General features: G+C 38.4%; 1 protein-coding gene across 1 annotated transcript in view; it reads left to right on the top strand.

Annotated features, from left to right (window-relative positions):
- si:ch211-26b3.4 (connector enhancer of kinase suppressor of ras 2) overlaps window positions 1-12,641 on the top strand; it is a 99,761-nt gene that overhangs the window by 9,323 nt on the left and 77,797 nt on the right. Inside the window, exon 2 of the mRNA XM_055159073.1 lies at window positions 8,434-8,597. Within this exon, the coding sequence (XP_055015048.1) occupies window positions 8,434-8,597 (164 nt within the window). The remainder of the gene's footprint in view (window positions 1-8,433; window positions 8,598-12,641) is intronic.

Raw genomic sequence — 12,641 nt, 5'->3', positions numbered from 1 at the left:
TACTGTGGGTTTAAGTTGATATTGAATAAATATAATAGTTGTGACTACTTCATGTGTTGTATAGTAGAAATACCCTGCTTGTCCTGTGTCTCTTAGCTGGGCCCCATGTGTCTTTATGTGCACTGGGAGATGCCATATGAACCCAGATCAGCACTTTGTCCTGGGGGAGGCGGGCGCTTGCTTGATCCGACTGAGCAGCTGCGCTTGTTATATTTATGGAGTACTATATAGGCCACTGTATATTCCTATTACATCACACTTATGGGATACTGGTTCTGTGTATATGTATAGTTTAAACATCATCACATTTTGAGGACTTGACTACTTGACCAGGGTGCGTTCCCACTTGGTTGGTTTGGTCCCGGTCTAGGCCTGGTTTAGTGCTGACCTGGTCCAGGTTTAGCTCCAGGTTTTCAGTCCATATTATTCCAAGTTAGGATGATTTATGTGGGAATAAGTAGTAGTGGTAGTGGTAGTAGTAGTGGCAGTAGTAGTAGTAGTAGTAGTGGTAGTAGTAGTAGTAGTAGTGGCAGCAATAGTAGTAGTGGCAGCAGTGGCAGCAGTAGTAGTGGCAGCAGTAGTAGTAGTAGCAGCAGTAGTAGTAGTAGCAGTTGTAGTAGTAGTAGTAGTAGTCATAGTCGTAGTCATAGTAGTCGTAGCAGTAATAGTAGTATTAGTATTTTCTCATGTCAGTGCCGCAATGCCACATATAATTGTTTTAGTTTGGTTATGCAGAGGGGGAGGAAAAGTAGTATAGTAGGATAGATGAGAAGGTATAGGAGTGCAGTACTTTTTTACTTTCACACAAGTAATGATTGGTGCTAGTTCGATGCTACACTGATCTGACTAAGTATGTCTTTCTTCTCTGTTGGAGCCTTTTCCCTGTGCTGGAGAAGTAGGACAGAGCCTTACAGTGACTCTTCCTCTGAGGATCCAGCGGGAAACCATTTTGATTTCTTATTTATAACCTCATATATGCTCACATGTTGAACTGTACGTAAGGACTGAAGACAGAGAGAAAGAGACGGGCTGCGGTTAATGATGGAATAAATGAGACTGAAAGTGTGATTAAAGCTGGTTTGTCCATCTGCAATTCATGTTTAAGGTGCAGGGTCAGTGTGGATGGTTCTTGGTCAACTGTAGAGAAAAGGATATTAGTAAGGATGCACTGATACTCTTGGCCCTTAATTGGATGTAATAAGACTATTTACAGACTGATTTCGACCTAGAACGTGTCATAATGTTTGAACTTTCATTCATATGAAGCTGTTCTGTAGTGATTTGAAGGATAAATAGCAGCTGCATAGCACAACTGGATCTGGAGCCAAAGTCAAAGTATTGATATCGATATTGGAACTGATGAAGCTGGATTGGTGCATCTCTAGAAATGAGTGTGGCTAAAGTTGTTCATTGAGAAAAAAAAAACGCTGAACACATTTAAACATTTGAATGAAAATGTGTTAAGGCAGCTAAATAAAGGAGCAGCTTAAATCAGGCTGAAGTGAGGCCCAATTATTTTACAGTTTTAAAATATTTTTTTATAGTTTCACACTGTGACTGCGAAAAGGTGTCAGGTGAAAAAAAAAGTAGTAGGAGTAGTAGCAATAGTAGATGTAGTAGTTTTTCTTACAGTTTTGTGAAGCATGCTTCCTTGTTATTGTGCAGATTGGGGATGTCAAAAAAAAAATTATTTAGTATTATATTAAAACCAGCATCAAAAGTAGATGGTCATTGAACAAGTATCCCATGAATAGGATAGATTCTGACCTTTCCAGAACAGTTTTATATTGTCTTGGTCTATTTCAGATATATTGTAAGACCACGTAGTAATATTACAAAACATTATTTTTGTATAGTTTTGCTTGATTTTTTTTTGAAACAAGGTAAACCTTTTTGACAGTTTTTGTTTCATGTGAATATAGACGTTAAAGGTGCACTCTGTAACTTTTCTGGTGGAGGGTGCACCATCCGCTTGTCTCCGTGGAGATGTTGTTGCCTTATCTGGAATGTCCCAGTATGGCATTAAACATATCCATCTTGCATTTCCTCAATAACATGGGTTTTTATTGACTTGAAAACTTGCTTTGTTACTGTGAGTGAGCTCGCCTCTGTACAGATCTGACATGTAACTTGGCCCTATCTCGTCATCTGCTGTCTCTGGAGAGATAAATACGTGTAGTGCCATACTGTGGAACATTCCAGGTAACATGAAGAGAAGAAGATAACCAGAAATGTTACACAGTGGACCTTTAATATAAATTTAATTACATCAATGTTTGCATTTTAATATTGGAAACTGTACCAATCCATTGCATAGCTGTCCATCATCTCAGTTTAAACCACACCCAGCAACTCATGACAGTAAAAGCATATATTGAAAAATCACATTGTATTCTGAAGCAACTTTTTACTAGAGCACAAATTCCTCTGCCTTTTATAGAATTACATCCCTCCTCCTCTCTCATATGTCTCTTATTCTCTGAGCAGCCTGTGTTTGGCTGGGGGCTGCCTCTTTGCCCCATGTCTCTCATGTCTCTGCATTACTGTGGGAGCCTCTGTAGCTTCTGGCCACTTAATCAATCTCCTCGGTCCAGTTGCTCTTCTCTCTGCCAGGGACCGTCTCATTTATTAGACCACACACTACACTATACTGTCTTTGTTGTGTGGGGTTTGAAATTCAAAGTATGGGAAAATAGCTAATTTGAATATAATGCTGGTGTGTGACAGTGGAGGGAAGGGGGGATGTAAAGCCAGTGTGAAGTTTAGTGAACATTTTGAATTTTATTAGTTTACAGTTATTACATGTTTACACTCAACTTTGTATAATATATGTACTCTCTTTCAAGTAATGCAAAGATTCCTATTAGAAAGACTGGTGCCATCAAGTGCCTCCGCTCAATTTCATTTCTATCCAGCGACTCGGTCAGGAATCAGAATACTACTAGACGGTTTGCAAGAATCGTGGAAGTTGTGGACAGCGCATCGGCCAATCAACAAAGAGCTGTGAAGCCATGATTTCAAACTCTAGCGCCTGTCTGGGCCCTTTTTGTGGTACAGCACAACAAAGTGGTCGAGATGGATGTAGACGAAGACATACATTCTGTGTTGGCAACGATTCCCGAGATCAAGGATTTAAAGCTAAAGCAAAGAGAATGTTTAGTGAATTTTATCAAAGGGAAAGACGTTATTGCCTTTCTTCCTACGGGATTTGGTGCATTACATATGTCATGACCAAAAAGCAATGATTGGTTAAATAAAAAAAGTACCCGCCTGCCATCGAGCGAACAAATCCTCAGGCTGCGAGGTCAGACGGTTTCTGCAAAGAGAAGCCGGCTGATGAATCAGGCTAGATTTCTATGCCTCAAGAGCAGTAGGCTTTTTAGATTTTCTGATCTGTTATAATGCTATTTCCTCATCAAAAACATATCCAGAGCTGTGTTTTATTTCATTCCCACATGTTTAACCGTGCATATTTGAACAATTCTTCTCTCAGAGTGAAAACACTGTTCCACCTTGTGATGTCATGCAGTGATACAGGAAGGAATTGCCAATCTCCACTGAACTGAAGCTAAAATGTAGACGTTAACTTGAAAACTACAACTTCATGACATCACAAGGTGGAAAAGAACATTTTTAGCTTTGGAGATGTAGACAGACTAATAAATGTAGTTAATACGATTAAGTGAGATTCAGGAGCAGGACCACGCCTCAGCCGCCCTCTCCTCTCACCAGTGAACCACAACTCACCTCGACCACGCCTCTAATTTCCCAGAAGCCTATATGTAGCAGCCTTTCCCATCATCCCAGTTTGTCTCGGCGAACTCGACCCCACCCTCCCATCCCCTAGTTTGTCTTTCAGTCATAAGACCCCTACAAGGGGGGGGTCCCGTTCCTGGGCCAATTGTAGATTGAGACGGAGCCCCCACCCATAGTCTCAACCCAGACATCTTTGCCGCGCTTCGTACATTATCAATAAACTTCTTCGCACTATGTTGTTGGCGTGGTCCTAGCCAGTGAATAAAGGGTTACGTAAATGTGTGAATGAATCAAAACACTAATCCAAGTATGTCTTTGATGAGGTAACAACATTATAACATGACTAAAAGCTCACAAGAGTCAATTTTGTGTAATATAGCACCTTTAAATCTACCTGTCACAAAAATCACAAATATTTTTCCCCCATCGTTCAGCCCTGCTTTTTAATATAATTTTTATCACATGTCTTTTATTTAGACTTCCCCTCCTCTCATACCTTACACTACTGTGATGTTCGGCATGGGTTTGTGCTTCATCTCTGGGGAGGTTTTCTATTAAAACTCTGCCGACTCCTGCTCCTCCGCGTCGCCGTGTGTGAGATCTGAAATTGCTCTGCTGCTCCATTTGTAACAAGATTGTTTGTCCGAGTCAGTCAGATCAACACGGCCATATATTTTGTCGCCTGTCCCGCAGCAAATTGTGCGTTTTCGAAATGTGATGGTTCTCGTTGGTCCTTTGTCACTGGATTTGTTTATTTTTGTCTGTGTTGTGTGTTTTTTTGCGTGCGTAGTTTTAAATGGGAAGGTGCTAGCTCTCTGTCTGTGCCCTATCAGAGGTGGATCCCCAGGGCTTCACTGTTTCCTCACAGCGCCACAAAGACACATGTAATTGTTTTAGTGTGGATATGCAGAGAGGGAGGAAAAGTAGTAGTAGTAGAAGTGGTAGTAATAGAAGTGGTAGTAGTGATAGTAATAGTAGTAATATTTTCTCATGACAGCGCCACAATCACACAGGTAATTGTTTCGGTGTGGCTATGCAGAGAGGGAGGAAGGAAAGAGTATTACCAATAGTAGAGTAGTTTTTCTCATATGTAGTTTAATGCTTAGTAGTTTAACTCTTTGTAATTGGTAGGTAGACTTTAGGGAAATTTATTCTTTGCATTTGACCCATCCTTCCATGCCCCAGAGACATCTCCTCAGGAGCAGTAGGTGCATAGTCGCACACTCGAGGACCCATCAGTGTGGTGGTGTTGCTTGTTTTGGTCAGGACTACCTTAGCTGGAGGATATGACCTGGGTTAGCTGGAGGATGGTGCATGGTTTGGTATGTTGTGGGAAACTGGAGTGCCCCGAGAGGGCCCACCCAGACACAGGGAGAACATGCAAACTCCACACACAAAGGTCAACCCAGGGATCTAACCTGGAACCTTCTGGCTGTGAAGCATGAATGCTGCCATTGTGAGGGAATTGGGGCTGTAAAAAATACATACTACTAATACTAATATGATATTATGCTCATGTAACTTAAAAAAAAATAGGACAAACATTGACATTTCCAGAACAGTTTTATACTGTGTTGATATATCAGAACTATTGTAAGGCCACGTGTTTTCTACTGAACAGTAGCAGTGGTAATATTTGCAGTAGTAGGCGTGAACCTCCCTTGGGCAATTTTCTCATGATTTCAGTCCTCACACTTCCACTTAATTATATAGAGATGCGGGAGATCTCATTTAAAGTACAAAGTAGTAGCAGTCGTAGCAGTAGGAGTAGTAGCAGCAGCAGCAGTAGTAGTAGTAGTAGTAGTAGTAGTAGTATTTTAGAGTGGTTATTTTTTGCACGTTTGCTCTAGCAAAATTATGTACAAAATCACTACATTGGAAGACCTCAAAATCTGTGTGAAATACTTTTATAGTATGTAGTAATAGTAGCAGTACCAGCAGTAAACTAAGGCAGTAAAGCTCTGAAGTTACAATGTGTATAGCATAGAATTTATTTATAGCCCCTTACATAGCCATAGCATTTTAATTTGCATATATATAATATTTATTCATTAATGCTGTCAATCGATTAAAATATTTAATCGTGATTCATCTCATGAATGCCATAGTTAACATGTGATTAATCACAAATTAATCGCACATTTTTGTACACTGAATAATCATTTTAATACTCTTATCAACAGAGAAAAAAGGATAGGCTTTGTGCAAATGTTTATTTATTTATTTATTTTTTTATTGCAATTGTGTTTGCAACTGTGCAGCACCAGCTGTACTAAGGGCGATGATGTCATCACATAGCACTGTTTGTTTACATGTTGCGCAGCAGAGCTCATGCTTTTAATGGAGAAAAGAAGTCCAGCAGCAGAAATATCTATTAAATCGTGAGACCAATATGAATCCTACTCTGATACACGCTCCTCCATGAATTTATGGGTATAAAAACGAGGACAGCCAGAAGAGAGACTACAAAACTTGTCTCTGTCATAGTCCTTATCACTGTATGTTTTGGAGCAGACTTTATGTCTTGTTTTCCTCTTATGAGGAACATCAGCACACCAGACAGGGCTTCTCAGTTTCGTACAAATTGTTTTGCTTCCTGTTATCAGCTGGATCCTGTAGTTTTTCTAACGTTACTAGCAGTGGCCACCAACAAGTAGTTTGCGATTAAAAAAAATAATAACGGCATTAAAATCGTTAACTCATTAATTTTATTATTATTTTTTTTTATTTAACTCAATAATTAAATTGGATGGAAACGTTAAATCGTTAACTCATTAATAAAATTTTTTGACAGCAATAATATTCATATACATTTTGTTTCTGACTGATGGAAATGTGGCTTCCAGATTTTCACCACAATCAACCACATTGCTCAGTACAAGTCCATTATCCCACACCTCCTTCTGAATACTAGTATTTGTACTTCAGTACGTTTATATGCATGCATAGATCCGCTCCCTCTTGTGGTTTTTATTCTCATTTTTCCGTGTAGACCTGTTCATTAGCTCAGCGGGAGGCATGTTTCTGCTGACTGTGTTTGGTCCGACGCCTGGGGCCCTCTCTGATCAATAGTCTCCACAGGCCCAGCACGGCAGAATCTGATTGGTCCAGAGCCTAACAGCACAAAGCCCCACGTCAATATTTACTCTCATCTGTATGGGCACGATTTGGACGCCGATGCAAACAATTAAATGAACTAAGCATAGAGTAGTAATGATAAAAGTGAAAGTGGATTGGTGAGGGATCAATGCTGTTGTGTAAGAGTGTAACTAACTGTTCAATATGCAGTAATTATTGTTGCAAAATGGTTGGATGGTTTAATCAAATGGATAGTAGGTCAATACTACCAAATAAGAATAGTAGCAAGTAGTTAATGTTTCATTAACAAAAACATAGCTGGAGTTGTGTTTTGGTTCATGCACATGTTTAACAGTTCTTCTCTCAAACAGAAAACACTGTGTTCCACCTTGTGATGTCATATGTTAATACGGAAATGCACCAGTGTTTTTTTTTTAAACTCCATACACCTTCACTAGAATTATTTGGATGATTCAGCCCTGGAATTGCCAATCTTTATTGAACTAAAGGTAAAAGGAGCTGTTAACTTGAAAACTACCACTTCAAGACATCACAAGGTGGAACAGCATTTTGAGCTTTTAAGATATAAACAGACTCATAATAAAGGATTACTAAAAGATGTGTAAATGAAACAAAACACAACTCCAAGTATGTTTTTCATGAGGTAGCAGCATTGTAATATGGCTAAAAGCTCAAAAGAGTCATTTTTGCGTAATATAGGTTTTCGCTATCACAATTTCTTTCCTCTTTCCTGGCATCAAAAATAGAAATAGAATAGGAATTGGAAGTTGGTGGTTGGTGGTCATTGGTCAATATAGTATAGTATGCAAGCTGAGAGGGCTAAATGGCATCTGGTTTTGATCAAATGAGCTGCTATAGAGTAGAAATGGTGAAAGGAAAAATTAATTGGTTTGTGATCAATATTGTACAGCAGCTGAACCAATTAGATCTAGGATTCAATATAGTGACATTCATGAATCTGTACATTCAGTAATCTTTGGTTTTGAAGACCTGGTTTAATGGCCTCTACAAGAACCTTTGACATAGCAATATAAGTAGTACTTCTTGTATCATCGTTTTCTTCTCGTAATATTTTTCTTTGGTATAGCTTTACTTGGGCACCCTTTATATTAAAGATCCTATACGATCCTATATGTTATAATGTTACCTGACCAAAAACATACCTGGGCTTATGTTTTGTTTCATTTACACATGTCTGAATAAAACTTTATTATTAGTCTGTTTACATTTCCAACGCTCAAGGCTCAAAATGTTCTGTCTTGTAAGGTCATGAAGCTATAGTTTTCAAGTTAACAGGTCTTTTTACTTTTTGTTCAGCAGAGATTAGCAGATGGATCAGAGTTTATTGGGTTTTTTTTCCTTTTTGAGAGAATAACTCATCCTAAATATGCAGGATTTGTGTGTTAAACATGTGTGAATTAAACAAAACACAACTCTAGATATGTTTTTAATAAGATGGATAGGTAGGTAAGGTAGGATGGGAGGAGACATCGCCTGTCTCTCTCTGTCTCATCTGTCTCTCACCTTTTTCTCACCTGTCTCTCACCAGTCTCACCTGTCTTTGTGTCCCTGTCTCAGGTCTGGATGACTGCCTGCAGCAGTATGTGAAGAGCTTTGAGCGGGAGCAGATGGGGGGAGAGCAGCTGTTGCACATCACACATCAGGAGCTGGAGGAGTTGGGAGTGACAAGGATAGGACACCAGGAGCTCATTCTGGAGGCTGTGGACCTGCTCTGTGCCCTGGTACGTCACCACACTCAACTGTTTGTACTTTTGTGTTACTGTTGCCATAACAAGGTTATACTTTGAGTTAAAAGACAACTGGAGAAGGGAACAGTCACATCTCTGTGGTTTTCTGACTTGTTATGTTGAAAAAATATCAGATATCGGGACAATTACATACCTTAGCCCTAATCTTTAATATTATGGTATATGCCATGATATATAGCATAATTAATAGTACTGCACTGGATTTACAGCACCTTTTAAGACATTCAAAGTGCTTTATTATGCTGGTTATATGACAATCCTTAAAATTTCTTCCCATATCTTAGAAAACCTTTACCTGTCCCACAATGGAAAAAATAACAGTGTTGTACAGAACAGTGCAAGATTAGGTGAGTGGGGATGTAAAAACATTCAGAACAAAATGTATTAGTATAAATAGGCCAACTAAAAATACACATTTATCTAAATAGAAAGAGGTACTTGAGGCTACTAGGTAACCACTGCATACTGCATTTGCCATAAATAAAGTTATAAATTGTATAGTACCCTCTGTATGTGCAGCTGTGTCCTGAATACAGGAGAAATAGACAGTCAGCACCATTATAAGGAGAAGCAACACATTCTATAGGGCCCAACAGTGCAGCTAGTCCTAGTATTTTAGAATACTTCCTATGCTCAGTCATTGTTTACAGCCACAATGACATTTAGCTCCATATTTTATACATTTGCACATAACACACATATAAATCACTCACACATAATCAATAAATCAGGTCCAGAGTAAATGATTTAAATCATATCGCCCACAGTGGAGTTATTTAATATGCATATGGCATTTACTGTATGGAAGATCAATGAGCAGCATGGACTTGCTATAATATTTGTACTGCTAATTACTGCTATGACTACTGCAACTATTACTTCTACAGCTACTTCTACAACTCCTACTACTACTCCAGCTGCTAATACTACCACCACTACTGCTACAGCTACTACTACTACTGTCACTACTACCTCAGATCACCACATTCAAATTTGCATTTTCAGTATTTTGTGAATTTGTGCTGTGGTGGGATAAATATAGCAGGATAATGGACTTTGTCACTATAAATAGTCATTTCCTTTTGGATATTTCTTCTACAAAAAACAACACAAACCCATTCTTATGTCCCTGTGAATAGCTTTATAATTACATTGTTTATTTTCACATACAAATTTGGCTTAGCTCGCACCTGTCACAAACCCACCACCCCATTTCCATTATACAGAGCCTACTGTGTTCCATGCCGGTCACCACTGGCTGCTGTGCTCTGGTCCTGTCCAGGATTAGAGAATTAGGGGGAATTAGGTACTACTGTCCCAAACGAGCGAGAATTGAACCAAGAGGCTGTGTGCAAACGGGGAATGCGGCGGGGCCCTTATCTCCGGGATGCACATGGCTGGGTGGATTAGCGCGTCCTGTTTGAATGTGGCCTAATCGCTACCTCTCTCTCCCCTCCATTTAAAGTGACAGGTTTTCAGGTTTTTTCTAATTATTGCTTGATTTGGTGGGGTAGTGCCTGTGGTGAATATTTATCATGGTTTTACATCAGTTAAGTGGCAGTTTGTGGAGAAAATTTAAAAGGAAAAGTAGGCAAGGCAAGGCAAGTTTATTTGTACAGCACAATTTGTACACAGAGTAATTCAAAGTGCTTTACAGAATAAGAAATATAATAAACTCACAGAGAAGAGTACAGAATGAAAACCTTTCAATCATTTGCACAGCTCAACAGAACTGTTTTTAGCCTGGATGTAAACAGAGTCAAAGTATGCATGTTCAGGAAGACTGTTCCAGGTTTTAGTTGCAAAAAACTTAAATGCTGACTCCCCGTGTTTAGTCCTGACTATGGGCACCTGCAGGAGGCTGGTCCCAGAGTATGAGATGGTTCATATGGCACTAAAATGTCAGAGATGTACTTTGATGCTAGGCCTGACAGTTCAGACATTCATTAATAACATTAATCAACAAAATAAAGTTGTTGTCACTTATTTTTATCACTCTAATTAAACCTATTGTCTAATTTAGTATGGTACATAATAGTGATATTCGCTGTTTTTAGCATTTCAGCTATCAATCTTAAATCTCCCACACATGTCAATATTTTGTTTGGGCTGACCAGCTGCCTATAGAAGGTAAATAAAGCTTCATTTGAACACTTCATTTGAAGAAGAAACTGCACAGAATGGGACTACTGCTGTCTTATCTAGTTTGTAGTAAAACAGGGTGGTAGGTGAGTTTAGAATCAATAAAAATTATGTATTTTAGGAAAAATATCAAAATTGGCTATACTGTATAATAACCAAAATATATTGACAGGCCTTTTCGGCCATCGCTTTCTCTGGATTCTAAACAATCTGTATTGGCATCAGTTATTAAAAATCAATTTAGAAAACCTCTAGTAGATAAGGGTTGCTAGGTAGCGTGTCTAACCATGAAGTAAATTTAGAAACTACCAAAATGAACCAATATGAACTTTAAATGTAAAGAGTGTCCCAAGCACACACTATGCACCCGTCTCAGATAAAACAAAATAAAACATGAGTACAGAGAGGAGCAGTGAGGGAGGAAGACCCCAAATGACTTCACCCCAAATGAACTTTCAGATTTAAGCTTATTACCAACATCAGAGAGGAGGAATATGTGAGCTGTGTCAAGGTACGAGTGGTATCATCATTTTAATGGAAATCTCACTGACATTTGTAGGTAAAGGTATTCACTTTTATAATGCCAAGGTATAACTTGTATGATATATATACATGCACAAAATATAGCCTTGGAAGTATTGGGTATTTTTAAAACTCTTTTTGGGACAAAACCAAATGCATTATTAACATTTTAAAATTCTTGTTCCAAGTCACATGTGGTAAAACAAGGGCCATTAACATCCCATACCATTATTTAAAAAAAAAAAAAAAAAAAAGAAAGAAAAAAGAAAGGAACAGGACGGGACTTGAGAATTATCCATTAAAAATCCATTATTCTTATTATGTATTCATTATGCATTCACAGTGTGCACTGTGTAACTTTTCTGATGGAAGATGATTTCCATCATCTCCTTCTCTCCATGGAGATGTTGCCTGAAATGTTCCACAGTATGGCATCACACAAATTTATGTCATGAGACAGCAGGTGACGCCATAGGGGTTAAATGTTAGATCTGTGGAGAGGTGAGCCCACTCACAGTAAGAATGCAAGAAGTTTTTAAGTCAATAAAAACCCATGTTATTGAATTTAATGTCATACCTGGACATTCCAGAACAAGCAACAACACCTCCATGGACACAAGCAGATGGCAGACCCTCCACGAGAAAAGTTACACAGTGCACCTTTACATAAAATGCGCGTGGTATTTTCCAGTTGTGCGCTCTTGTGCAGGTGCATATTTCAATTTTAGGCTAAATATTTAGATGTCAAACCTATATGTTGAAATAAAGAGGAAATAATTATTTTACATGTGAAAGTCTGCACTGTTAACCTTCAGTGGTAACGGTTGGATCTCCCTCTCAGTCCTATTATAACAGACAATATCTCATTAGCCTAGCTTTAATGATCATTCATAGGCATTCATCATTTTTAAACTAATTATGTTGTGACCTACTGTTAATCTTTTCTGTGATAATTAGAATAGGCTACCTTCATGATAGACCCAATTCAAATGACTGACTCATTAGAGGAGGGTGATGTAGGGATATAAAATTGAATCAACCTGTGATGATCGGCCAATTGGATGAAATGTTCCACAGTATGGCATTAAAGGTGTACAGGTGTTTTAAAAGCTTGATCCAAGGAAGAATAGTTATTCCTGGAGTAATAATTAAAGGGGATAATAAAGAATAAAGAATGATCAACAGTTTACTGTGTTTTATTTTCAATAGAAAATGATTTTTACAAATTTTGGCCAGTTACCTTGTGACTTAAAAAGCCCTAATTAAACTATTTTCTGATCTAATGTTCTAATGTTTCCTCATCACAAACATACATGTTGTTGTGTTCTGTTTCATACTTGTTTAACACACAAA

The sequence above is a fragment of the Boleophthalmus pectinirostris genome, unplaced genomic scaffold, assembly GCF_026225935.1.
Source record: "Boleophthalmus pectinirostris isolate CB_2022bp ecotype Guang Dong unplaced genomic scaffold, ASM2622593v1 HiC_scaffold_23, whole genome shotgun sequence".
Lineage (NCBI taxonomy): Eukaryota > Metazoa > Chordata > Actinopteri > Gobiiformes > Gobiidae > Boleophthalmus > Boleophthalmus pectinirostris.
The sequence above is the reverse complement of the archived record's forward strand: the minus strand, read 5'-3'. Positions and strand labels throughout refer to the sequence as shown.